Genomic DNA, 26,862 nt, shown 5'->3' with positions numbered 1-26,862 from the left:
GTGGAATTCACTCCTACAGCAAGACCTGTATTTGTAAACAGATACAGGCAGAGTGGGAACCTTCAAAACACAAGTTCTTGAAGCAGACAGCATTGCCTCATGCCTACATTACGCAAAATGGATTTATTAAGCAAACAGGATTTCTAATGGGGCTGTGCGAGATCATTGAGGTACAACCATGACTTTTATGTCCGCTGTACAGGGAGATTGTGATGTGATCAGACACGCATAGTAATGGGGAGTTGCACTGGAATATCTGTACACCTGAAGACATTTTATTGAAAGGCCTAACTAAACAAATCATAAACTTCCACTTGCTCTCCATTTTCTTTAGTGTCAGCATCAGATAAAGAAGCAGTACCTGAGAGTATGCTAAACATTTTAGAGAATAAAGCATCTAGTGTTTAACAAAACACTTAGATACTTAATCTGCTACTTGAAAGGACAGATTAAACTTATTAAAAAATTCAAATGTTTTCTTAGTTCCGTTAACATACCAAAAGATTATCCATTCTTAATAATAAATACATTAGTAAGCCTCAGTAAGCCCATGGCTTTATTGTAACTGTAGAACTTCAATTTCTTCCTTTTTCCTTTTTTTTTTTTTTAATTTCATTGAATTAATGTAAATAACTTTCAGTCTTGTGTATTTCAATAACATATTTAAGCATATTCTAAGTTGTGGAGTTTATTAATCAACAAAAGTATTAACTTCATCTTACCTTTAACCACCTCTGCCACATCACAATTAGGATCGATACTTCCAATATGTTTGGGATGAGCAGGATTAATATCTCCACCAAAAAGAAGTGCTAAAAGGAAAAAGAAATGGCAGTGAATTGTTTATTACACTTGAGGTAGCACAGAAAGTTTAAATTTGACTGTAACTGAAACTTACTGGATAACGCATAATTTTGTAAAAAAAGATACTCTAGTAAATTGCCAGAATCCTTGTTTAGGAAAACTACTTGCCTCCCTCCTCTCTTTTTTTTTTTTTTTTTTCCTTTCTCCTTTTCCTTTTTGTTTTTTTACATAGCTATGACTAATTAAAACAGAAATAGTGGTATAGGACGGTTAAGGTGAAAACCTACATTCTGAAGTGGACTATCAAAAAATTAGATAAAACTAAAATGCAACATGTTTCATTCATACCATTATGTCAGAACAGAAGCACTCACAACAATGAAAATATTACAGTAGAAAGGACCGACGAACTCCAAGACAGCATTAAAAGCCTTTTACACTCACCTAAGCTGCAATTTCACGGCTGGCACAGAGATGTCACTCACTTGACTTTCTCCCTGACTCTCAGCAGTTTGCTCCCCACTCCCTCCTTTGCACAAGGGTCTGGCACTCACCAGATCCTTCACGGAGAGTTTAGCTCTCCAAGAAGCAGAAAGGTTTCACACTTTTTCTCAGAAGTAATTTTCTGCTCTTTTAACAAGCCAGTCAGCTCTGGTATGAAGCAGATGCAGTAAAAAGTGCATATTTATTATATTTTGTATGCTCTGCCACATTAAACTTATTTGTACACACACTGCAAGGCATTTGTTGGTCACATAAAAAGTTACTGGAAAGACACACAACTTGTGGTAAAGTACCTTACACTACGGTACTCTATGCATTATCTGTGGTGTACTACAGTTTCTAATAGCTCACAAAAGCAGAACACTGAAGCTCTAAAGCTAAAAGGCACAAGATACACTAAAAGAGATCACAAGACTGTCCTTAACTTTATAGAGATCTCTTTCTGCATGGTTGCACATACTGGATAATATGAGCTGTGCAAGTAACTCCTTTCACTCTGTGAAACGAATATAAAAATGTAAGTCTATTAGTAACAACAAATGAAAGAGCACCTAATGACAAACTATGACTAATTCTAGCATTTATTCATAAATAGGAAATAAGAAGCAGGAGACAAGCGATATGATTTAAAACGTAAGCTAGAAATACTGAACTTCTTTATAAGGTGAGAAAGTCTAGATAACTTGCTGAAAAAAACAATAAAAATACATACAGTGCATAACCTATCAAAAATTTATGGCATCCTTGCATTTCATTAGGAAATAAATGTCAGTTCTATAAACTACGTTGAGAGACTTGTGAGAAGATACATACAGCTACTCTACTACTACCTAAAAATACTTCGTGTATCTCTATACAAGTTGTCTCCACCAACAAGACTAAAAAGTGACAGCCATGCTGACAAAGTCTGACAATTCTAAAAGAAAGTGTACCAGTGGCTTGGATTCATTTCTGGTAACTGTGAAGTACCAAATTAACCAGTTGTCTGCATATCTTTTACCATAATGAGCACAGAATATTAAGAATTAGTCACAAGTATTAAAAAAAATCCCACACGCACAGAAAACCAAAACCCCACAAGCCTATAGCTTCAGGTTTATAAGCAATAACTAATGAATTCTCGAAGATGAAAAAAGGAGTTACTTACTGTGCTGGTTAATAAGCATACGGAAAGAGATGCGGTTGGTGTAGAATCTATCTAGAAAATACTGGATGTTACTGCTAACAAATGGATCAAAGCCATATTTTTCCTTGTATTCAATCACTCCTTGTGCCATGGTTGGAACCACATCATTGTGTCTGTTCCTGACTTTAATTAAAACATCTAAAAAGCTAGAGGAAACAAAATTAGAAACAGCTTGTTAAAAGTATAATTAACCTCAACCTCTCACTTGTTTTCAACTTCCCACAGCATAACCATTTTAGCTGTTTACTATCCCCTCCCAGTTAACAAAAAAATAGCAGAAGATAAAAATATAGCAGTACCTAAACAAACCTATTGAAAGAGAAATATTTGGTCAACCTCTCACTGATGAGATCTGTGAAATATTTAGGGCCTCAAATTAAGTTATTCCTCCCCAAAACATTCCTTTAAATTTCTCTTTGCCATGAACAGAGAACAAAAGATTTCTCTATTGCAGTCATATGCACCATGGTAACTCTCATTCTCTGCAAACATAAGTAGCTGGGAGATTGCAAAACAAACTCAGGAAAAACAACCTGACTGCCCTTCATAATTCCCTGAGAAATTTTACACCTTGTATTTTCTTTCCAATACCTCAGCCAGCGCAGTGTAACTTTTGAATGCATTTTCTTTACCCGGCATCTATTTGGGCTGAGTGTCAGGGTATGTAACTATTATCATCAGTGGGACTACTGTTCAGTTTCCCTTTACACCGCTGGATGGCAGAGTGCAGTGCATACAACGCTGCTCGGACAGGCTCTTCCCTCTGGTAGCTCAAATATCCCTCTGGTAGCTCAAATATCCCTCTGGTAGTTTTAGATTATTGCTTTCATGGCTTTTAACAAGCACCTGGTAACAAGCACTTACTTTGAATCTGCTTGGAGGATTTTTGTTTCTCCTCCCAATGCAGCTTAAAACCTGTGATCTTCAAAGTGCTCATCCTTTTCCACCCCACGCATACAGACTCATGCACACTTGAAATGTTAATTATTATTAGCTTTCTGGAGCCTAGATATGGAAAATCAGTACTAGTCAACTCTGCCACATTCTTTAATATTAATGAATGTTAACACCACAATGACTACATGATCTTGTTTAAAAAAGTGCACACAGTGAAATGCAGCTTTCAAAAGAAAGCACAGCTGGGAAACTCATTCAGCTATGCCTGTATCTGCAAATCTACAGATCCTTTAAAAAGCAAACAAACAAAAAAAATTCAAAACAAAACAAAAAACCCACCACACCAAAACATTCTCAGTAGATTTATAATGAACATGGAAAAGAGATGTATTAATTACTTTTATCAAAAGTAGAATATACACCAACTAAGGAAGGAAACAACATTAAGACCACCAAAACTAAAAAAGACGACCAGTTAGTCACCACATTTAAAACAGATGCTTCCTTCCTTTTCATAACCACTTGGCCAAGACAATCATTTGATTGTGCATCATACCTCTCTTATCAAGTGATATGCTTTAAAATTTATTTCTGCCACTCTACTGTGCCAGCTCCAAAGGAATGCAGGATTCATTTTTAATAGCTTTTTTCATCACCCTCAGTCTGAACACCAGTTTTTGCCTATGTGTTAACATCAGCCTTTCAACACTACTTTGTTGCATAGAAAAGGGGAAGTTTTAACTGTCCAATTCCCCAATCTAAAGAGTATCAAAGTACAGAACGACTGTTCTCTTACTTACTGATCTTGCTGACTGGACAGCTTAAAATATTTTAATGTTTAAAAGGTTTGTAGACTCTTTTCATGTCTATTAAGTCTTGATTCTGTGTGACCTGTAACCACCAAGACTTGCTGTTAGTTTTCAAGACAAGGCTCGTGCCTGGCTGTACTCACGCTGCTTCTCTGTGTCAGAGCAACAAGATGCCACCTAAAACCAGAGCTGAGAAGCAACATTTACAGTCACATCTGACAGACAGCTGACAACACTCTACTAACTGCTATTTGCTGGCAGCTTTGCTATTTGTTTTTAAATACCTCCACTATCCACAACATAAAACAGGATGCCTGCATGCTCCACAAGGGCAAACTGTTCACTGGCATCTCACTACCAAAGTGCCTGAAAGTGCAGAGCATGCCGAGGGGCAAACCAAGGGCTAAGGTTTATCTGCTACAGACCAGCAAATCAGAGTTGAAGTTTAGTATGCAAATACACAAAATAAAGGAATTCCTTCTTCATTATTACAGTGCTATGACAAGCCTCCAGTTCCATCTTCAAAGATAACTGAGTTCCATTTTACGTGTTTCCATAAGGCAAACATTTTTAAAGGACCAAATACATTAAAGTACATAGGCACGTTTCAAAGCAGCAGGGCAGAAATCAAAACACATTTCCTTAATCTTATCACTCATTCCTTACCACTCCTCACACCCCTGAAAGACACAAAACTTGTACTGTGCTCAAAAAGTGGGAGACCATATCAAGGAATTTTTAAAATGTTTTTGGGATTAGCTGAGGGGGCAGTACTCCAGAATAGCTCTGAAAATTTTATTTAGCAATGACTCTTTTTTTCAAAATTCAATAAATCGTATTTGCAAAACCACAATGAATAAATAATGTCACTGGTTTGACAGATGAGAAATTATTAATATGAAACTATTTTAGTCAAGTGAGCTTCAGTGGCTTGTGTATTAAGAATATTTAAGGCCTAACCATTGCTGTTAAATAAATTAAGCCTTTAGACTTGTGCGAAGACAATTAATGAATGTCCCAAGTTATTATTTAACTCCCTAATGACTGTATACATTATTCTATTTTGATCTACCATCACAGTGCAAGAAAGCAAGTAATAAGAAAACCAATATAAAAACACGGGGAATTTTTGCTATGTCTCTTTTATGGGTAGTAGCATTTGAAAGACTAAAGACAAGAAAGTGATAAGGAGACAAAAAAAATCCTTTTAAATGGAACAGACATGCAATGGAGTTTTCTCAACTGGCTGCTCTTTTTTAAAGAAGTGCTAGCTGGTAGCTGAAAATCACCAGAAAGACAGGTACAAGTTCACAATGAAAGACTTCTCTACTAGAAAGCATAGCTACTTTTGAAGTGCAAATCTAACTGAAATAGCATTTCGCATTACTTGAAAGTAACAAAATGGCACCTTCTTAATCAAATTTACTTGAATATTTACTTATTTCAAATTGCTAACAGAATCACTATTTTAATCTTCATGCTGCAGACAGGAAAGTTACTTCTTATTTACTAAGTTTCTCGTGTGTGTGTTATCTCTAGACATACTGGCAGCTCACTACTTCAGTTGCTCTCAGTTCCAGGACACTCCCCCACACACCCTCCCTCCCACGAGAGTGCCACAAAGAGAAAAATCAGCAAAGAAACTCACAAGTATAGGGGATGGAGTAAGTGGTCTTTGATAGTACATGTGAACAGCACATTTTACAAACCCTTCCACTTTTAAAAAACATCATCTGCCTCTGTGTGTTTATCCATATGCATATTGACACAATAGGAAATTTCCAACTCTTCTGCCAGAAAACTGTCTCTACCAAGCATGGACACTTTATCTTAACACTCCTGCAATCATACTGTTTAACAGAACTGTGGACTTTTGCTTGACCACCCTGCACCTTGAGGAAAGATATTTGTGTTATCGAAAATGCAAAAGTAACCTGACCTTTTGGCAGGTGCCCATGCTACTGGCAGCAACAGTAACCTGGCAATGTTGTAGTAAGTCTTCACAAGGTCTGCTAAGCAATATAACATAATAACATAACTGAAAACTGAAGCACCTTTGAACCTCTTCATCACAGAAATACTGAGACAAAAAAATCCCCCAAAATAATTTTGTCCAGTGTTCAAAGTAACACTCATGAATGCACATCTGTCCTCAAAGTCATACACTAAGAGCAGAGATGAGTTAGACCACTCTGGAAAACATCAGCTTTAGTTTAGTCTCTGCACTTACTCCTAAGCGCTCAGTCTCTCCACTGTGTTGGCACTGCTGTCATTGTGTAACACAACAGTCAGGGGACAGACAGTATGATGTTCAACTGACCAACCCAGACGAACACTGTAGAAAGCATTAACTCAAGAACTGCTGCCAACATTGCTACATCATATCTGTGGATACTGAACCTTTTTGTAAGATCATTTTAGTTCCTCTTCTCTCCTGTGCTACTGTTACCTGGATTAGTCATAACAGAAACTGAAATCCACCTCAACTGACAGTATCCAAAAAAAAAGAAGAAAAAAAAAAAAATCAACTGCCCTGTAAGTCTTCATTTTTTTTGAGTGTTTTTTTTTTTTTTTCCCACTGAAAAAATAGTTTGTTTACTATTAATACTAGAGTTCCTGGTATTTTTCCTCTTACCATAAGGCATAAAGGTAGGATAGGGCTAGACAGGAGCAACATGGAACACTGGTACAGAAGCTGAGACATTTTTCTTAGATAATTACAAATGTAGTTAAGATTATTCTTGAAAGACATAGTTTGCCAATAATATTAAAACAATAGCTAATTACAGCTCAATATACAGGTTAAACAGCATAGCCTTCAGAAAGTTAGAAACAGATAACATGTAAAGAGGAGGAAAGTAAATCTGACTTTCTAATCTTAGGTGGCCTACCCTATACTGTCAAAAAGAATAGATTTCATATTTAATCAAATAATGCAGCTTTTGTCTCTTTTCACAGTCCAAACTTTGCATAAAAGATGACTCTTACTAAGTCCCTAACTGGACTTCTTCCCAGTAGGCAGCAAAAAATTTCCAACATCCTTATTATTTGTACTTAATTACATATGATGCAATAATTGCAAGATTTCAAAGATTTTAACAAACATTTATAGTGGTTCATCAAATATTTGGTATCTCATATTAATATAGAGCACCTCAAACAAAATTTCTCATTGCCATGAAACAATGTCAAGAATGCCTGTTCCATTATCCATATGACAGAATCAGGTAATTCATGTGATAATTATGAACAGACTCTAAAAACAGATCTCCAAGAAAAACGTTGATCAACCTTTTAAAAAAAAATATAGATAGATATAGTGATCTACCCTGAACCTCTGAAGTCCATAAAAAGCTGAAATTCAATTACTTAAATATGGAACATCTAAGATGGTACCAGAAGCTACATGACCACCTTGCCTCCACTTGCAGACCCAGGATGTTACAGGCTTAACAGGACCTGGGTTACACTTGTCAGGTTTGCTCAGAGGTCTAGGACAGCTTATGCCACCTTAAAAGGCAACAGACACCTAAATTCTGGTAACTTAACCTCACTCAAAAATGTTTTGGATTTTTTTAAGTCAATCAGTAGGAAAATTTACTGCTACATTAGTCACAAACAGAATTCTTGTCCCATCAGCAAACAGGCTGTAAATACAGAATCACAAAATATAACAAACTAGAAGCAGTTAAAAAGTTCATCTTTCTTACCCACTACAGAATGTCACTGAAAACTACCTAGTCTGTTCTTAAAAGCTTTTAAAATGGGATGCTCTACAGCCTTCTGAAATTTTTTTTTCACTCTGTTCTCACTTCATACTTTTTGCTCTGTATCAAATCTCAACTTCAACAGAAATTGACCATTTTTTAATTCTCCACTTCTTCATTTAGAGCAACCAATCATCCTTTACTATAGGGATGTTTTTTGGCACACTCAGACTTCCAGTGTCTCACACTTTGATCTCTTTTTTGCCAGTCTTAACAAATGCCTTCAACATTATTCATAAGTGGAACTCTCCAAGTCTCTAATTCTTGTTCCTTTCACACCAAGACTGCCCATGTGTGTTTTGAGTTCTGGGTACTACCTATTAAGAAATTAAGACAATATTCCATCCCAGGGCTCACACTGAGAAAATAATTACTTTCCCCTTGTTCAAGAACACTACAATTCAGTCAGTCTATAACCCCTACAGCTCCTCCAACAGTTCTGCCACACAGGGAATTTGGTACTCACGCACTTGAGCTTCTCTTGCATGTATTGCTTCACACTTAAAAAACAAAGTGTAAAGATCTCAGACAACATGCTCACAACCAGAAGAGCATAACATCTAAAATGCATTACCTAATAAAACTCTTATTTAACGTAACATAGCAGTTAATGTATCTAAAACTAACTGAAGGCAAAATACCATTTTTGCACAGCACAGGCCACATCTTGCACAATCAGAGCATCTGCTGGACTACAAGATGTTTTATGAAACGCTTCCTACAAAGGACTGCTTGATCAGGCAGGATTTCCAGAGCTTAAAAAAATAAATAAACAAACTCAAGTTCAACAAACTACCCTAAGAAACCAATCAATGGAACAAAAAAAGCCTGCAACAAGTAATCTCCTGAAACAAAGTTGACTGTTACACAGTACAGGGTAACCATAGACTTTAGTGTTGTGGTGCGAGTCTCTGTGTGCATGTTTTGGGTTTTTTAAAGTCTGATGCATATGATGTACCTGTTATTCTCACATGTGTTTTTTTATTTTGTTTTATGCACACAAGTTTCAAGGAAACATTCTAATGACCATTTTAGTATGGTTTTATTAATAAAGAAAAATGGCAAAGCTTTCCTACCTTATCAAAACATAAGTAATATTAAATGAGGCAGCTGAGCACCAATAATTGAAGTTCGTTAAAAAAATCTTTTAGATAAAAACAATGACTTACACAAATTGGAAAAACTCAAATTATTAATGTGTAATACACATTACATACAGAGCACTAAGCTCAATGTCTACTAAAATGACATTTTAGTCCTAAGTATTTGATGTGCAAGTATATTCTCATGTGTATGTTGTCTTCTCAATACCACCTTGGAGGAAGCATTTCATGTCATTTCTTACACTATCAGACTGTATAAATGAAAACTATATTGCTCAAAAGCACTTAAATTCTTATATTCTGCTCCAGATAACAATTCTGGCTTTTGTTGAACAAATTTTACCTTCGAAATAAGATGACTGCTATACTACAGAACAAAAACACTTGTTCTTTGAGACAGATTATTTTTAAATGAACTATCACAAGAAAACAAATTACTCACTCATCCAGAACATGAGGATCCTCAGGACTTTTATTTTCATATTCTAAAAGCTCAAGGAAACTCTGCATGTACCTGAAATAAGCAAAACAGTAAAGAAGGAATTAAAACACTTAAATATAAATTACTTTAGAATTTTTTTTATATATTAAAACTACAACCTTGTCTGAAACAACAGAAGCATAGTACAGAGTTCTCTGCAGAGGCAAAAATGAAGTTGGACGCTGCAATAAAGGGAAAGAAAGCAGCTATAATACAATATATTATATTGAGTTCAGAAGCATTATTTATGACATTGCAGTCCACGATTCAGGAAAACTGCTATATAAATCAAGCTGAAGTTAACAGGAGCAAACCCTCTCATTGAGTAGATCTGTAATTTCAGGTAACTTAGTTAATCTCTGGGTCTTGATTTCCTGGTCGTCCACTTTGTATAAATATTAGTTTGCTCCCGTGTTCCTCAGAGAGCCATCCAATCTGCCTTTCAAAATAAAGCTCCAGGGCACACCCCCAAAAGCCACGCTAACAAAAGTGCACCAAGATGGTCCTACCACAGCACTCCAGAAGAGTACGCCCCTTCACACTCCCACATCTCCTCATATGTTGTGTAACACCCCAGGGCTACATAACACAACTCTCAGTTTTTTAAACACACCGCTGTTACACAACACTGCTCTCTCTCTAGTTCAGACATTTTGGCACATGTGAGATATTAACTAAGCTTAGAGCCACAGAGGTCCCACACAGGACCCAAAAAACATTTGAGGCAAAGTACCGCTCAATATGAACATGGCCAGCCTGCTCTGTAGGAAACGAGCCCAACACCAGTATAAATGCTACCACCTCACACTACTGGGCCTGCAGACCAGGTTTCAACCCCTGAAGCAGGTGCATTTAGCAGTATAGATGTAGCATTAAAGATGACAGAATTGGAGCCTATTTCTTGAAGTAAATAACACAAGGTGTCAATCACACACATAAAAGACCTCTCCAGAAGGAGCTGTCATTCCTCTCCCTTTTGCCCTCCCTTCACTCCTGGTTAAGCACTGCCACTTACACTATGATATCATCAGTGCTAACCAGATGTGTGTGCCAACAGCTGTAATCCCTTGCAATGGCAAAACAGCCAGGCAGGTCCATTTGTTTTCTTCAATCATTCTTGCACCTGAAAATAACTCACGGAAAGGTCACAGAATCACAGAATGTTACGGGTTGGAAGGGATTTTGAAATATCATCTAGTCCAATCCCCCTGCTGGAGCAGGAACACTTAGATGAGGTTACACAGGAATGTGTCCAGGCGGGTTTTGAATGTCTCCACAGCAGGAGACTCCACAACTTCCCTGGGCAGCCTGTTCCAGTGCTCTGCTACCCTCACTGAGAAGAAGCTTCTTCTCATATTTAACTGGAATCTTTTGTGTTCCAGTTTATACCCACTGCCCCTTGTCCTATCATTGGGTGTCACCAAGAAGAGCCTGGCTTCATCCTCATGACACTCACCCTTTATATATCTGTAAACATTAATGAGGTCACCTCTCAGTCTCCTCCAAGCTAAGGAGCCCCAGTTCCCTCAGCCTTTCCTCATAAGGGAGATGCTCCACTCCCTTAATCATCTTCGTGGCTCTGCGCGGGACCCTCTCCAGCAGTTCCCTGTCCTTCTTGAACTGAGGGGCCCAGTACTGGACACAATATTCCAGGTGTGGTTTCACGAGGGCAGAGTAGAGGGGGAGGAGAACCTCTCTGACCTACTGACCACCCCACTTCTAATCCACCCCAGGATGCCATTGGCCTTCCTGGCCACAAGGGCACAGTGCTGGCTCATGGTCATCCTGCTGCCCACCAGCTAAAGCTAGCACAAGAGAAAAGATAACTGTAGAGCCTACATAAGAAAAAACAAAACAAAACAAAACACCAACAAGTGACCAAGCCTTTCCCCTTTCAGTGGCAGCAATGCATTAGATCAGCTCAACAGAATGGTCTGTGCATAAGCTCAGTGCCTACAAGGCTGACCCCAGTCACTGAGGCTTGGACAACCTCACATTACAACAAAAACGCTTTTGGTAGCAGTTTTACCTTAAGATCAGTTTAAGCATGCTGTGAAACTTCAGCCTACATCTCTAACCTACAGCAAAGCCTAAGACAGCACTGCTCTCTACATGACTACCTCCAGAACCACATGCTGCTCCTCCACCATCCATTTCAGATGCAGCCATCACAGGTCACGATGTCACTTCTCCAGGGAGACTGACATTTTCAACACGGTCAGCACAGTAACACTGGCTCCTGTCCCTCTGTGCATTTTTGCTCCACTGCAACTGTGACAAATGGTTACAGAAATACCCTAAATGTTTGTCAGTTACAACTTTGGAAAGTAGCTGGTGTCTCTAGTACTGCTTATTTTAAAACATGTGCTTTTACACTGCTAAGAGATAGTAACAGTTTAGAACAATCCTCACATCATACTCCCAGGAATTCAAGAAATTGCCTAGGGTCACTTCAGGGAACTTAAGGAGCCACAACCCACTATCTACTAAAGATGAGTTCCTGATAAATCTAACATCCAGCAATTAGAAAGATATTGAAGAAGTTCTAACTATGCAGGGACATGATGTAGACTATAGAGAGGCACAGGAAAAAATCATCAGGACAATCAGCTGCAGAAGGGACTGACGCTCTGAAAGAGTGAGTAAGAAGTAACCTCCTTAAACACACTGCCCTTTTATTAACTCTCACTGGAAAAAACAGCTTTACTCTCTGAACTCAGCTGATTCACCTGCAAGACTTAACATGTAACAAACTGTGATCACTCTCACTCCTTTGCTTCAAAGAGGTACATGTTCTTCAACATCACCTGCCTTATACGAATCAATGCCTATCAAGTTAATCATAGGTACAGGATGGGAAAAAAGGGTGCCATTATTACAACAAGCAAAACACAGGAATAAACAATCAGCAAACTAACTCTAAGGTGAAAGATGGCAACTCCAAGATACTGAGGCCACTCAGGGTGTTGTAAATTTGGGTCTATGGAGGCAGTAAGACGAGCTTTTGACTTGTCAAACCAGGCAATCTCATGCAGAAGCAATGCTTAAGACTCTTTCCTGTGTCCAATTTTGCTCTGATTCTAGTGAATATGTGACACTCCACAAGCCTGTGATACCTCCTTCACCATTTCCTCGATGGCTGATGAGAACATATTTAAGGCATTCAACCTCTAATGGTCTAAAAAGAGGAAACTAACTTCCTAGACTGTTTCTGTGAACAGAAAAAGATGTATCATTCATGTGGTGTCCTTTTCTTGCAAATACATCCATGCATGAAAAAAGCCACATAACTTAAGACCACCAGTATTGTCAGATTGGATTAGTTCCTTCACCCTGCAGGTTCTAATATAACAAGAAAGCCAAGATCTTCCTTGGTAATTAAATAAATATTTGCCTTCTCAAATTTGTGTGGTAAAAGGAAATCAGGCAAAATATTTGATTCCACAGAGAAAAACAACCTATCAAAAAAAATACCTGCATGATTTCTGTGGAATATTATCCTATTCCTCAGATACATGTTGATCTCTTGCCATTCAATGACTCTGTCTACATTAGCATTTTTATTTTCAAATCTAAACCTGTGGTATGGTTCTGAAATACCCTAATCATCTTCACTTAATCCACATGGCTTATATTTGCAAAGTTGTTTTGGCACTTCTCAGTAGATCTGATTCTTCTCAGAAGAAATGAACTGGGAAGCTACTGTAGATGTGCAGCAAACATGTGAAATTCAAGGCAGCCACCATGACTGAAGCCAATGAGTGGGTAAAAACACTATGATTTCTCCAGCACAGGCACAATCCAGGCCAGGAGGTGGACTATGGACTGCCACAAGTACCCTCCACAAATACTCCACATAAAAGACCAAATGCTGTTCGTGACAGCAGGTTTGCCAACAGCTACTCCTCTATTCTTTATGCTCCCCTCTCTCACCCTTTCAAGCCTTCCTCATGGTTTGAAATGCTTTCCCTTTCTACTTTAACTTATGTTGCCATCCTCTCTATTTTGCAGAGGCCTTTTTTTTTCCCTTGCCCTCCTGTTTTTCCACCACACACAGCCAGCTCACTCTTCTACACCCATTTTCATAAAGGCAGCAACAGCCCTTTCTGCCTCCCAGAACACCCAAGACCGCAAAACAGCTTTCCAAGGAAATTCAGAGTCACAGAACCATTTAGGTTGGAAGAGATCTCTTGAAATCATCTAGTGCAACCTCCCTGCTCAAGCAGGGTCAGCTAGAGCAGGCTGTCCAGGACCACATCCAGTTGGGCTTGGAATATCTCCAGAGATGGAGACTCCACAGCCTCTCCGGGCAAACCTTCTTGAGGTATTTGATCACTTTCACTGTAAAAACGTTTTTTCTTATGTTCAAATGGAGTTTCATGTGCTTTAATTTGTATTCATTGCCTCTTGCTTTGCCACTGACCACTACTGAAAAAAGTCTGGCTCCCTCATCTTTATTCTCTACCATTAGGTATTTATACACAGTTCTTCAACTTCCCCTACCCCACAAGCCTTCTCTTCTTCAGGCTGAACAGTCCAGACAGCTCTCTCAGCTTCTTCCCATACAAAAGATGCATCAATAAATCTCTGTCACGACAGAGTGACAGCTTCTCTCATAGCAAAGTAAGCCAGAGGAGGTTATTAGGAAGATGCTCATCTCCATCTGTCATGATATAATATCATGAAAGTCCTGTTTCTGAGTATGAAGGACAACCACTACACTTGAGAAGCAACACAGCAGGTGCTTTTTACTACAGACCTCCTACCAGAAATCTTGAACATCAGCAACCCTGTGCTGAAGCAGATGACAGAACAGCAATGAGTATTTCTGGTACTGAAGGCAGCTGATACCCGATTTTTAAGCTGTCTGGACTTGATTGAGATTCATACTCTCCATTAGCTTATTTGGACATTTGGCCTAAGAGTGCAGCCCCTGGAATAATCAAACACCACCACTCAGGTGCTGAAGGATCAGCGCTTTTACTAAATTATCAGGTAGGGGTAAGTCCAGTGTTTTGTCTAATGTAGGAAGTAATTGTGCAGAAAACTCTCTGTCAGAAAAAGACTAAACCAGGCATCAAGCACAGAAAAGCTGACAAACATGGTCACCAGTCTTCAGAAGAGCCAGCAGGTAGAACAGCTTCTGAAGTCACAGCACCACTGAGGAACTGAAAGTTTCTGAAACAAAGGAAACGTACACAAAAAATACTCTAAGGATATTTATAAATGTGCTAAAGTAATTTCCCTTTAACCTGTGATAATGGAGAAATGATGAAACAGGCAATGCTTTTCCTTTAGAGTTATCAAAAATATTTAGATGTCTGATTCTAAAGTAAGTTAATATTACTTTAGAAATGAAGTTCATTAGCACAAGCAGAGCATTCAGTAAGTTAGAAGGGCCAGCTCAGAGAAAAGCTTATTAACTTCAAATTTAAGTTGCTCAAATTTCTTCCATCACTTTTACTGTTTCTTCTAACCCTTGACTAAATGAAGCTATAAAAAAAAGTAACCTTATGTTAAACAACTCCAACCTGCTGTCCAATGGCTACCATCAAATGTCAGCAAACCTGGGATGTTGTAATACCCTGTATATTATCCCATGTCTCTAATTAAAAACTCAGAGCTGCAAAGGCTGTACATATTTTTCTTTTATCCTATTGTGATTCCCAGTTTTCACACAAAATTTATCTCCCCCACTGCCTCCTATGCAGCTCAAAATTAAAGAAATTAAGTAACAACCAAAACAAAAGTGTTCAAAAGGAAATTTCTAACTCTGGTTAACTGTAACAAATAATTCGCAACATTGTTTTAACCATCACAAACATTACATACAATCTCTCTAATGGTGAGCAGTCAGGCAGCTCCATCTGGTAATAGCCACGATGTGTAAAAAAAGGTCATTCCCCTTTCACACAGTTTAGCTACTTCCTTGAATTTTCTTTTTATTTGAGCTGTGGGTGCAGATATGGATAAATGAAGGTGATAACTGCAGAGATTTATCAAGCACTGAAGAGACCTTGTGATGTTTTAAACACACCAATTACCAGCCAGCCAGAATAAACAAGAAAAATACCAGAATAATGGTGGACTTGCTATATTATTAGTAAATTGAGTGCAACTATACAGGACTCAAATCCACAAAAACAAAACAAAACAAAACCACACACACAACCACACTATAAAACATAGATTAACAAAAAACCAAAACAGTTATATTTTGCTGTCTTTGGTGAGTCATCAAAAGCAGAAATCAAATCCTACGTCCTTCAAATCTGTTGCCTTCTTGGTGTTCAATTTTTTATCACAATATACTACAATTCATTGGGCAAGTTCTTTGGTTTCAAGCACCCTTTAGCCCTTTTCTTTTGTTCATTACTACCACAGGTAGATTGATTTCTTTTAGGTCTGCCAAATGCAATAATTCTATAACGGTACATTTCATACATTATATCACTGTAAATGTGCATATGTCAACACCAGATTATTTTTTTCAGCTCATGCAAGATACCTTTGCTTTTTTCCCTATGTGTACTTCACAAAGATTTTCTGTTAGAACCTCTTTAACACCAAAGCACTGAAAAGATAAAACATATCTCCATGGTAACACAACCTTGTTAGCATAATCTGAATGTAAAAAATAAGAGGAAAAATAATTATTCATCCCCAAGCTGTATTTATTTCTCCAATGGATCCTTCCAAGGAGATAAAAGGAAAGTTATAGTCTTTTTCAGGGAAAAGTACTAGAGAAAAGTAAAGAAATTTGGTCAGACTTAATTAAAATGTGAGTTTTAGATATGACTGAGTAGCATATTGTGCAAATCTCACACTTCAGATATTTTTACAAGCCCTGACCTTATGCATTGTAAGGTTTTATTGTAACTATTTTCTCTCATCACACCACATTAATGATGATATCCTTTATTATGCAATTCTGCCACATGTTCAATATCCTACCTACAGTGCACTTTAGCTAGAGAGTGCCCTCTCAAAGCTGAGCTAAAAAAGGCCACTTCTTTTGAACAAGGCACTTGCTCACTTATTTTGAAAAACTGAAAATAAGTTGCTGAACCCTAGCACACTGATTGTTGATCTGTCTGTTATTTAGAATTGCCGTAGTTCACAGCTAGAACACATTAACTGTGTTATTCTTTTCATTCACTTTATTCCTTCCCTTGCTACTCCATGCAAAACATACACATAAACCAAGTTATAAACCTGAACTGGGACAGAGCTAGTGTTTTACCTATGCACAGTCTGAAATGTGAAACTTTGTGGGTTTTTTGTTGTTCACAATTCACTCTGTAGGTTATGCCAGTTTTATTCAGAAAAGCACAGCTGAGCAGCACAAAGGAAGGACAGCTGTCTTGCATGTCCTTATTGCGGCACACATCAAGCTAAGGAACCCAGAAAGGAAGGAGAACAAACAAAATGCACCTTTCCTGAGAGCAATCAAGCAATCAGTTGTAAAGTCTGCCAGGCAGCGCAGTGCAGTCAAGGAGCCGAGTGTGGGGTACTGGAAAAAAAGCGCCTGCAGCGTGAGCATGAAGATGGATTAGAAAATGGAGAGCAGAACAGGGCTTGCCTGCCCCAGGGAGCAAATTCTCAGAAGTGACAAGATGAGGTTGCTTCCCAAGGGACCTATAAGGGACTTGGAAATTCATGCAATCCAGAATCTCACTGCTTGGCTGGACAGAGAACAGACAGGAAAGGATCCATGCTGTACAGTAGGCAGCATTCATTTGTTTTCCTACTCCACCAAACCAAAGTTCAATTTATTCACAGAGTCACCTTACTCTAATTCAAAAGTTTAATAAAACCTACTTTAAAGATTAGGAGCTTCCTGTATTTTTTTGCATGCTGACATTAACAAATAGACTGGGTCCTCAAATTTTAAAACTTCAGCTGATTTTGAATCTCACTAAAAGCACATAAAAATATAGGCTTATATGACAATGTGGTAGCATAAATAAATCAAAAATGCTGGTGATCACATAAGTTACTGAAAAATCCGCAAATAAACAGTTTAAGGTGAATAATGCACTCAATTATGTCTTTGGCCACTTGTGGTAAATGGATGTTAAAGTCTTTGTTTGCATATTAATAAACTGTCAAGCTTCCACAGTCTACGGCATGGTAGCAGCAAAGATCACAAAATCTGATCCAAAGAAAAATTTCCTGAGGCATCAAACAAGTGCATCAAGAAGAGGTTTCTTCATTTTACATGTTCGCTGAACAGCTAAATTTATATTTATTTTTCTAACACATAAAATTCAGAAATCTCTCAATATATCTAAACTTCAGGTTAAGAAATTATAAATATTTCAAAACCTGCTATCAGTACAGCTGCACAACACTCGAGGTCATTCACACTGAAGTTAATAAAACTTTTGTCTTGGAAGCTAACTGATACAATAAATTTTGTCCAAGGTTCATCATGAGTATATCACTAGGATGTATAATCTACTGGCAAAAGTTTAAAAAAGCAATGAAAAAACCCTCAAAACAGAAAAATAAGAAAAACTCTTTAAAGTCCATATCTATAATCAGGAAAACAACACACTACTGTTACTTTTATAACTTCTGACATCGGATCACAAAAATACTCCTACATAAACTCAGTGAAGACATTACTTCCCACAAAAACAGTTAGTTAACTGAGGAACAACATTAGAAGAACACTACAACAAACATTTTCGTTTCAAACTTCTGTCTGTGGGATGGATGTACACTTGAACTACTTCATCACGTTAAAGTCTCATATTGTGGTCCATTCAACAGAAAGCTAACAGTCAACAGCTGTGATAGTGCAAATCACATTATCACATAAAACATGCAATTTGGACAACTATTTTACAGGCATTATATATTCGAATACACTCAAGACTGATAGTCTTTCTTTAAATTGGTAGTATCTGCTGTAGTCATAAATTTATCTCATGAGTTCTTAAACCTAAGTAACAATTCTGAAGGGGGCATCTATTCTAAGCCCCCATTCAGTTCCTTGCCAGAAGTGATCCAAATATTGCTTGACTATGTATTAGTAGGGCAGAAGCATACGCCACAGAACATATATTTGGACTAGAAGAATTAGGCCACAGAGTCACTAAAGAAAAGTTATTCCAGATTCTTCATTCACCTATCTGTCTACATTTCTCTAAAGACAGCTTCAAGCCATCTAGATTAGAAAAGCCTAGATGGCCTACATATTATCACCTCTTTCCTATTAGGCTTATAAGAGCTTCTGGTGATATCAGACAGACGATAGAAGCCTTCAAAGCTTGCAAGCTACCACTTAACCACAAAGCAATCATCATTGTGTGGCTCCACAGCATTTATATTTATTTCAAGCACGTAATCACTACATTCAAAGTGGTCATCAAGACGGCTAGTGTTACCTATCATGGACAATATCACATATCCTAATTTATATTTGTTAAGTCTGAAGCTTGATAAATATGAGACCAAACGCAGCAGTCAATGTACAGGCTCTTGGCTCAAGAGCTATGACTGAACTTAATCATCAGCTGCTGTTACAGTTGGATCAACTATTATTCACAGTAAGTTTGTTGGACACTGCGAAGATATTTTTACATAAACTATTTTGATTAAGTATTTGCAGCTAGAGAGGCAATAAATATCCCATGAACAACAATTTGAACAACAATTTTTTAGACTTTAATACATACAAGGCAGTTGTCTCCAAACCTTACTGAACATGTAAGTAGGCTAGAAATTAATTACTGTGGAAAATATGTCAGGACTTTGAATCACATACAGTAAGGAATATTTTAAAAGCTCACTCTTGGAAGTTATTGACTGATTCTAACTATCTGGGAGACAATCGTATGCTTCTACTAATTTAGAAGACTAACTTCAAAATTCTTATATCTAAGATCAATAACAGAATATTTACTTAACATTACACAGAAGAAAATGAAACTGTTTGACAAGAAAAACTCATTATAAACAATTCAAGACAGAAACCAGATTTCAGCTCAAGACAATTCAAGCTGAGCTGCAAGTAAAGCAGCACGAAGTGTTAGTTTTACATTAATTTTTCAATCCACTTTTTTTTTTTTTGTAAACTTACCAACTCTGTACTAGTCCAACTGAAGGCCTGTTAAGTAAGTTATCAGGCAACAAATTGACTTCTCTCATGGTGTTAGCTAGTCGCACAGGAAGTTCTTTTCGCAGAAACATGTATGAAGTCTTCTCGCATGCATTGTCACGACCTGTTTGGAGGGAAAAAAAAACATTACCATTGCAGCAGACCAAATTTTAGACTTCCTATTGCTAGAAGATTAAAAAAAACCCAAACTTGTGAAAATAAAACCAGTTTAAAAATAATTTATTTCACTTGCCACCTTCACTTCCATCTCGTTCTGAAAGCAGGTATTATGCTTTTACCTTCTAGAGCTTAACCCCCTTTATCTGACATTCTTCTTTTCACATCATCTCATCCTCTCTCCTATAAACAAAAATCTCTTGCCCTATAAATAAAAATCAAATACCAAAGATTTGATAGTAGCTGGAAATAAGGTCCCAAAATACTAGCCTTTATCACTATGACTCTTCTACAAAAGTGAGCTTTCAAAAAGTGTGTGCTGCACACATAACCAAGGCTAAGAAGTGAAAACAAAGGGGCAAACCAGAATGGCAACAGCTGACTGATGTTTCACATCACAAGCTCTTCAAACCTACTAAGTACTTAAACATTTCAGCAGCACCAGGAATGAGCAGCAAAGGTCATCGTCCCTCCTATGACCAGCCCACAAAATGCTCACTTGTCACCTGGAAGGAAAGTGAAGTGCTTGTCAACACATTCGCATTTGGAACAGCTGCAGCTGGGATTATCTCGGACTTCCACTTTTAAAACAGGGGGGCAAGAAGTCAGAAAGCAAATGAAAGGGATCCAGCAAAAAAACCCAATATTTTGCTGTGGACATAGTTGGAACAGTAATAATTCTCTGGTGCTACACTACATAAACCAGAAGACAAACACGACTAACAACATTCTTAAGCTAAACTAATTACTGGAGATAACCTATAAAATTCAACTACAAATACTTGAAAGGATAAGAAGTTAAGTCTCTTTCCCGAGTAATTCAGATAGGAGATCAGACCTGACTTCACATACTTTTCTGTATTTTGCAGTGTTTCACAGGTGGGGAACTCCCCACCATAATTAATTTCTAAAGAGTTCAGGTAAATTAAAAGGAAAAAAAAAATAAAAAAAAATCCATATTTTACTTGTAATGGTCAGTATCCTACTTTAATCTAGAAATACAGCATATGTCTTTCATGATGATAACCAGTACAATAGCCTGCAAAATATGCGAGTGAAGGCATAATACAAGAGCTATACATTATGTACAAGCAAACGAGAAAGTGTTAAAAGCACTACTAGGCACACAATCACTGAGATTTGCAATTTGAAAGACTCAAGTATAATGCAACCAAGCACAATCAAGGTGATACTTTTAAAGACAGTCCCATTATAATCAGCTGAATAGCAGAGTTTTCACCTTCTTTGCATAGGTAACATGCATTGATGGATTAGTTTCCAAACGGTAACACAAGCTTGGGGGAATATGCAGGAAGGATTATGTTTCCCTTTTTTTCTTGCTCATTTAGGTATCATCAATCAGCAGATCATTACATTCTATTAGTGTCAGCAATTCTATTCTTTTTCTTCCAGCAAACATTTGGACCTATTTTACTTAATTGCATTTTCACATCTTCAATTACAATAACAGACATCCTGTCAAAATTAGACAAAGAAAACAAGACATTACATGGTTGTTTTCTGTGAAGCACAGAAATTATTTCAGAGTTCAGTCCTCCAATGAAGTTAGATACCAATTCACCTACAATAGAGGACAGACACTTGTTTGTTCACAAGTCACTGTATCTAGTAGGTACTTTGGAAGGCTATGGCTAGACAGGAGGAAAGACACTCCAACTAGTGCACCTTACACCCTCTGAGCTGGAGAAACCTTCAGGAACAAAGACAATGACTGTTTCTTCTTAAGAGCAACTGAGAGCAAGTTTAGTTATTTGACCCTTTCCTTAAGTATGCAAATAATCTCTAGAATTAATTACACTTCATAAAAACTCATTCTGCCCAACTTGATAATCTATGTTTAATGCAGGCAGAACAGCCAAAAAAGGACATTCTAGTGAACAGCATCCATTTTATTTCATACATATACATTTATTAATATATTCTCAGAAACACACAAAGCAAATAGACCCCTCTAAAAGCATGCATTTAAAAAACTTAAAATGGTAACATTAGAAGACTCACTCAAAGCAAAACACTTCTTATCCAGAAAGCCAAGAAGAAAGCAAAGTAAGACATCACATGATACATGGGGTTCATAATCTTATACTCTCCATCAATATTTATTTCCCCATACAGCAATACTTGATTTTGGTTGAACAATAATTCAGTTCTGTTTCTTTAAGGGGAAAAAATGTGCAGACCAAATTCTTAAGTCAGGCACTGAAATAGGTTTCCTTCAATGAGGAGTATCACACTAAGGCAATATACAGAACAAGCCATACAGCATACTACCTCCTTGCTATAGGTCTACTCTGCTGCAGGGAACAAAGCAGCCCTGTACTGCTCTTCAAGGTAGAAAATAACCCTACAAAATAATTCTGTTTTCTAAGGGACTAGATTTTAATTTAGGCTCAAGAGGCTAGATTATCTTCAAATTTTTACTTTTCTTAATGAAATTATTATTTCAAGCTGATTAAGAAACTCCCAGATCACACCTATGGTGCTTACAACTTAACCCAGAATTTGACCAAAGAGGATGAATAAAAAGCACATGTGAAATAACCCACTCTGCTCAACACTGGCAAATTACCTCTATTTTTGAGCATCTTCTAAAACAGTAGATGGACCAAGCAGAAACACAGATGACCACAACAGTTAAAATGGTCTGTGACAAAGGAGTTGATGAATCAGACTGGATTTACCCAAGAAGAGATAAAGAATACAGCAACACTCCTCAGAGCTTTAGAGTTCACTACAGAGGAAGAAGCAGTAACCTATAGTCCATCAAGGACCAAACAAGTAGCAGACTCAAACTGCAGAATATTCAAGTAATAATTTGACAGAAACTTCCTGATGGTAAACACTGTAAAAGACAGCAACCTGCTCTGATTATTTGCCGTCTCTTCCGCTAGTTAAGTCAGACATCTGTCCAAATCTAGCAGATTCAGTCTCTGAACTGGAGATTAGACTGAACACTGCCTAACATTCTTTATAGCCTTAATTTTCCCATGACCTCTTGTGAGGAAGAAGGTGATCACCAACCACCTGCAAAAAGAAACAGTGCAATTTTGCACAGGGACAGAAACAAGTGAAAAGTGAGAACTCTGACGCAAGGCAGAATTAGTAAAACGCAACACAGATAGCGTAAATCAAGTTATACAACAGAAGTTACTTTGACAGGAAAATTGCAATAAGAAGTAAGCTATTTGTGAAGGAAGTAATCTTCAAATTATTTCAAACCATTACTAGTGCATGCAAACCTAGCATAAAAACTGAAAGAAATGTCAAGCGCCAGCACAGCAGATCTTTAAAAACATTTAAAAAAAAAAGAGGTAGAGAGAGGTTCTCCTCCCCCTCTACTCTGCCCTGGTGAGGTCGCATCTGGAATACCAAGTCCAGTTCTGGGCTTCCCAGTTTAAGAAGGACAAGGAATTACTGGAGGGAGTCCAGCAGTGGGCTACAAAAATGATGAGGGGCGTAGAGCATCTGTCTTACAAGGAGAGACTGAGAAAGCTGGGTCTGTTCAGCCTGGAGAAGGCTGAGAGGGGATCTTATCAATGTTTATAAATATCTCAAGGGTGGGTATCAAGAGGATGGGACCAGACTCTTTTCAGTCATGCCCAGAGGAAGGATGAGAGGCAACAGGTACAAACTGAAGCACAGGTTTCATCTGAATAAGAAGAGAAACTTCTTTACTTCGAGGGTACCAGAGCACTGGAACAGGCTGCCCAGAGAGGGTGTGGAGTCTCCTCTAGAGACATTCAAAACCTGCCTGGATACATTCCTGTGAAATCTGCTCTGGTGAACCTGCTTTAGCAGGTGGGTTGGACTAGATAATCTCCAGAGGTCCCTTCCAACCCCAACCATTCTGTGATTCTGTAATAAATGCTGTACCATCTGCAGTTTTCTGAGCAAACTTATCTGTCTGGGCTAGTCAGCCACCCTATACAAAAGTCATATAGAAAAGCATACTCATGGCCTCCTCTCTGCCACCTTCAAATGTTCAGTCCAAAACTAGTACCAAACAGAGATTGTGATAGCAATCTTGAGAGGTTTTGTTCAAGGGCAATATAACAGACTGACAACATATACAACCTTCAACGTATTAAAAGGAAGATACATTAGTCAAACAAGGATCTAAGCAGTGATCTCCCAGACTTTACACCAAACTAAGGTCAGTGAAGAATATTCTATGGACAACCTTCCACACAACAACCTTACAGATGATTGAAATAAGCCAGGGCTTGTAACCATACAGGCTGAATGGTAGATACACAAACTTTGCTGCATTTGGAATAGTCACCATCCACAAAGGAGAGAGTGTCTCAGTGATGGTAGATTTGCTTATGGAGTAAAGTACTGCACATTTGAAGAACTGTTTTGGCTGTACTTGCTCAAGTTTAAGTTGAGAATACAAATAAACTTATTTAAATAACCCAGTAAAAGATTAAGTTTTCATTAAAAGTTCACCCAGAAGTTGGCATTTAGTATCAAAATCAATTTTCTTAGATGTGATAAGGTGTTAGACATTTCCACTAAAAATAAATCATACCATTTATTCAATCAGACAGGTATCAGAGGGGGGAAAAAAAAAGTATACGAAAACATAAATAAAACATGATCCAGAAGTTTCAAGGTAACACAGGTCACAAAAGCAGGTTTGAGTGTATTAGGTCTTCTAAATGCAATATCAGCAGATGGGAAAAGATTAAAAGTGGAATGTTTCAAGGTTATATATCAGCATTATCACTGGAGGACCTTCAATCTAAAGGAAATTCAGGAAGCAGTTCTACTTTCAGACAGTTTTCTTTAGTAATCTATTTTCCCCTTTCTGGGATTCAACTCTTCTCTGAACTTTTACTCATCTCTTTCTTGTTTTCCTCTTTCACCTTTTACCCTACAGTGCTAAGAAATGGAAAACAAAGGTAACATTGACAACAAGGCCCACTCAAGCTCTAGGATCATATCCCTGTAGTATGTAAGAGGAGAAAAAAAAAAATTTCAACCGGAAGGAACAAACATTCATTGCAGTGCTCCCCCTGAACCAGTATCTTTTCAGTTCCTTCTACTGCAATGATGCAACTAGACAACCATTACAAGGCTGGACCTAGAGAAAAACCTTTTGTTCTGTGTCCTGCAACAAGCATCACAATGTAGAGGCTATTCACACACATGCAGCAGACCCTGATTCAATTCTGGCCAATTCTACAAATTGCCAGAGCAATACTACACTGTCCAAGATTCAGAGTACAAAAGGATTAGTTCCATACAGAAGGCTGTACACAAACATCGATTTTCCTGCAGATGAGAGGAAAAAACTCCACATGAGACCGTGAACTCTCGTTCCTCCAGAACATTATCAAACGCTCTCAGTTTAGCTGCCAGATTCCCACTTTCATGAAATATCCATTTGAGAACAGATGACAGTAGTGGTCCTTCATCAATTACAATCACAGTCACCTGCATCAAAAGCCTAATATGGCTGTCCCATCCCCAGCACGTACAGTACTGTCAGAGTCGCATCATAAAAGCATCAGTAGTTACTGAGTATTTAAACTTAACCATCAGAAAAGACGGGACAAAAAAGTGCTCCTTTTAGCCTTTTCACTGCACCCAGAGGTCTAGTTCTCTGCATTAACTACATATCTAACACAGAGCTGAGACATTAGATATCACATTACTTTAAGACCCCAAAGCAGCAAAGTCCCACCTGTTGTATGTCTGAGAGGAGGGACTCCATGCAGAATCTATAAAAACAACATGAGAAGCCTTACACCTCCTATCCCTCTGAAACTATTACTGATTTTATCTAGGGCAAAATAAAGGAAGACAGACAGGCAGGAATGATCAACCATATCTGCTCTCTTCTCTGGAACTTCCAAAATACTTTTTAGCTCCAACAGGCAAACAAAACAAAAAATGAAGCAGAGTGATAGGACAAATCTTCAAAAGAACACATGAAAAGATCAAGGCATCAGAGCAGATTGAGTAAAGGCTAAAACTTAATAACTTGCTGCCAAAGCTAAGAAAACAGAACTAAAGAAGGATCAATTAATTCCACTGATTCTACACTACTTCAGGAGCATGGGATATATATTAAAAGGCAAACAAGCTATGCTTGCAGAGCCCAAATAAATGCGGCCACAAAAACAAACAACACCACAACACACACAGAAAAAATAATTTAAAAAAAAACCACCACAAAACAAACAAAAAAGCACAACCAAAAAACAATAACAACAAAAAAAACCACACCACACACCAATACAAAACCAAAACAACCCCCAAAGCATTCCTATTCCCCAACACAAATAATGACATTTTCAGCATACTCTCTAGGTATTTATCTCGCCAATCACTAAAAATACCATTCCCACAAAAAGCATACAGTGCTTGTTTGTTTGGTAAAAGACAGGACTTTGAAAAACCCAATGAAGATGACAAAGCAAAGGGAAAAAGAACACACAAAACATAACTGGAGATGCTGACTCTTGCTGACCCTCACTCTGTACCACAGGCTGCCTCCAAGAAAGCCATATATTGAAATTGGATTCCCTTTTCTGACCTACCATGTTGTGCTACAGGAAAGCACCCACAGCTTTTCCAACACAGGTAGCCAGCAGATGGCCAAATTTAAGGATCCAGCCTTGACTAGCCTTAGGTTTCCAGCCTGTTTTCACAAAGCTCAGACCTAAGTAAGCTTCAGCCCAAGTTCCTTTACTGCTCTCTGAGGCTAGTTCCACCAACAGCTACAATTATTTCATTCAAGTGGCCTTTTTTAAGGACATGCTTTCACTTGGCACATATGATTAGCACATTAAGAGACTGGAGAAACTGAAGTTTCAAAAAAATAAAACTTGGAGAATTAAGGACAGGAAAATATTTTTACATCTTACTGAACTTTAATAAACATATCACTGCCATGAAGTCTGAACAATTAAGTTTTGTTAAATAAATACTGCCAGAAAAACAGCTAAAGCCAAAGGAATTAGTCTGCAAGTAAGCTTTCCCACCTAACTTGTTTCT

General features: G+C 37.8%; 1 protein-coding gene across 4 annotated transcripts in view; it reads right to left on the bottom strand.

Moving 5' to 3' along the window:
- Positions 1–26,862, bottom strand: part of PDK3 (pyruvate dehydrogenase kinase 3) — a 53,855-nt gene that overhangs the window by 14,602 nt on the left and 12,391 nt on the right. For 3 of the 4 annotated variants that reach the window (XR_013923612.1, XM_080363995.1, XM_080363997.1), the window contains exons 2-6: positions 19,642–19,783; positions 9,513–9,584; positions 8,438–8,467; positions 2,456–2,640; positions 723–812 (exon numbers count right to left, since the gene is read on the bottom strand). Coding sequence is in view for 3 of the 4 variants with exons in the window: in XM_080363995.1 (XP_080220121.1) it covers positions 723–812; positions 2,456–2,640; positions 8,438–8,467; positions 9,513–9,584; positions 19,642–19,783 (519 nt within the window). In the remaining variant the exon portion in view is untranslated. The remainder of the gene's footprint in view (positions 1–722; positions 813–2,455; positions 2,641–8,437; positions 8,468–9,512; positions 9,585–19,641; positions 19,784–26,862) is intronic. The other variant, XM_080363996.1, reaches the window with a different exon arrangement.

Source organism: Nesoenas mayeri (genome assembly GCF_963082525.1).
Source record: "Nesoenas mayeri genome assembly, chromosome: 1".
Taxonomy (NCBI): domain Eukaryota; kingdom Metazoa; phylum Chordata; class Aves; order Columbiformes; family Columbidae; genus Nesoenas; species Nesoenas mayeri.
The sequence above is the reverse complement of the archived record's forward strand: the minus strand, read 5'-3'. Positions and strand labels throughout refer to the sequence as shown.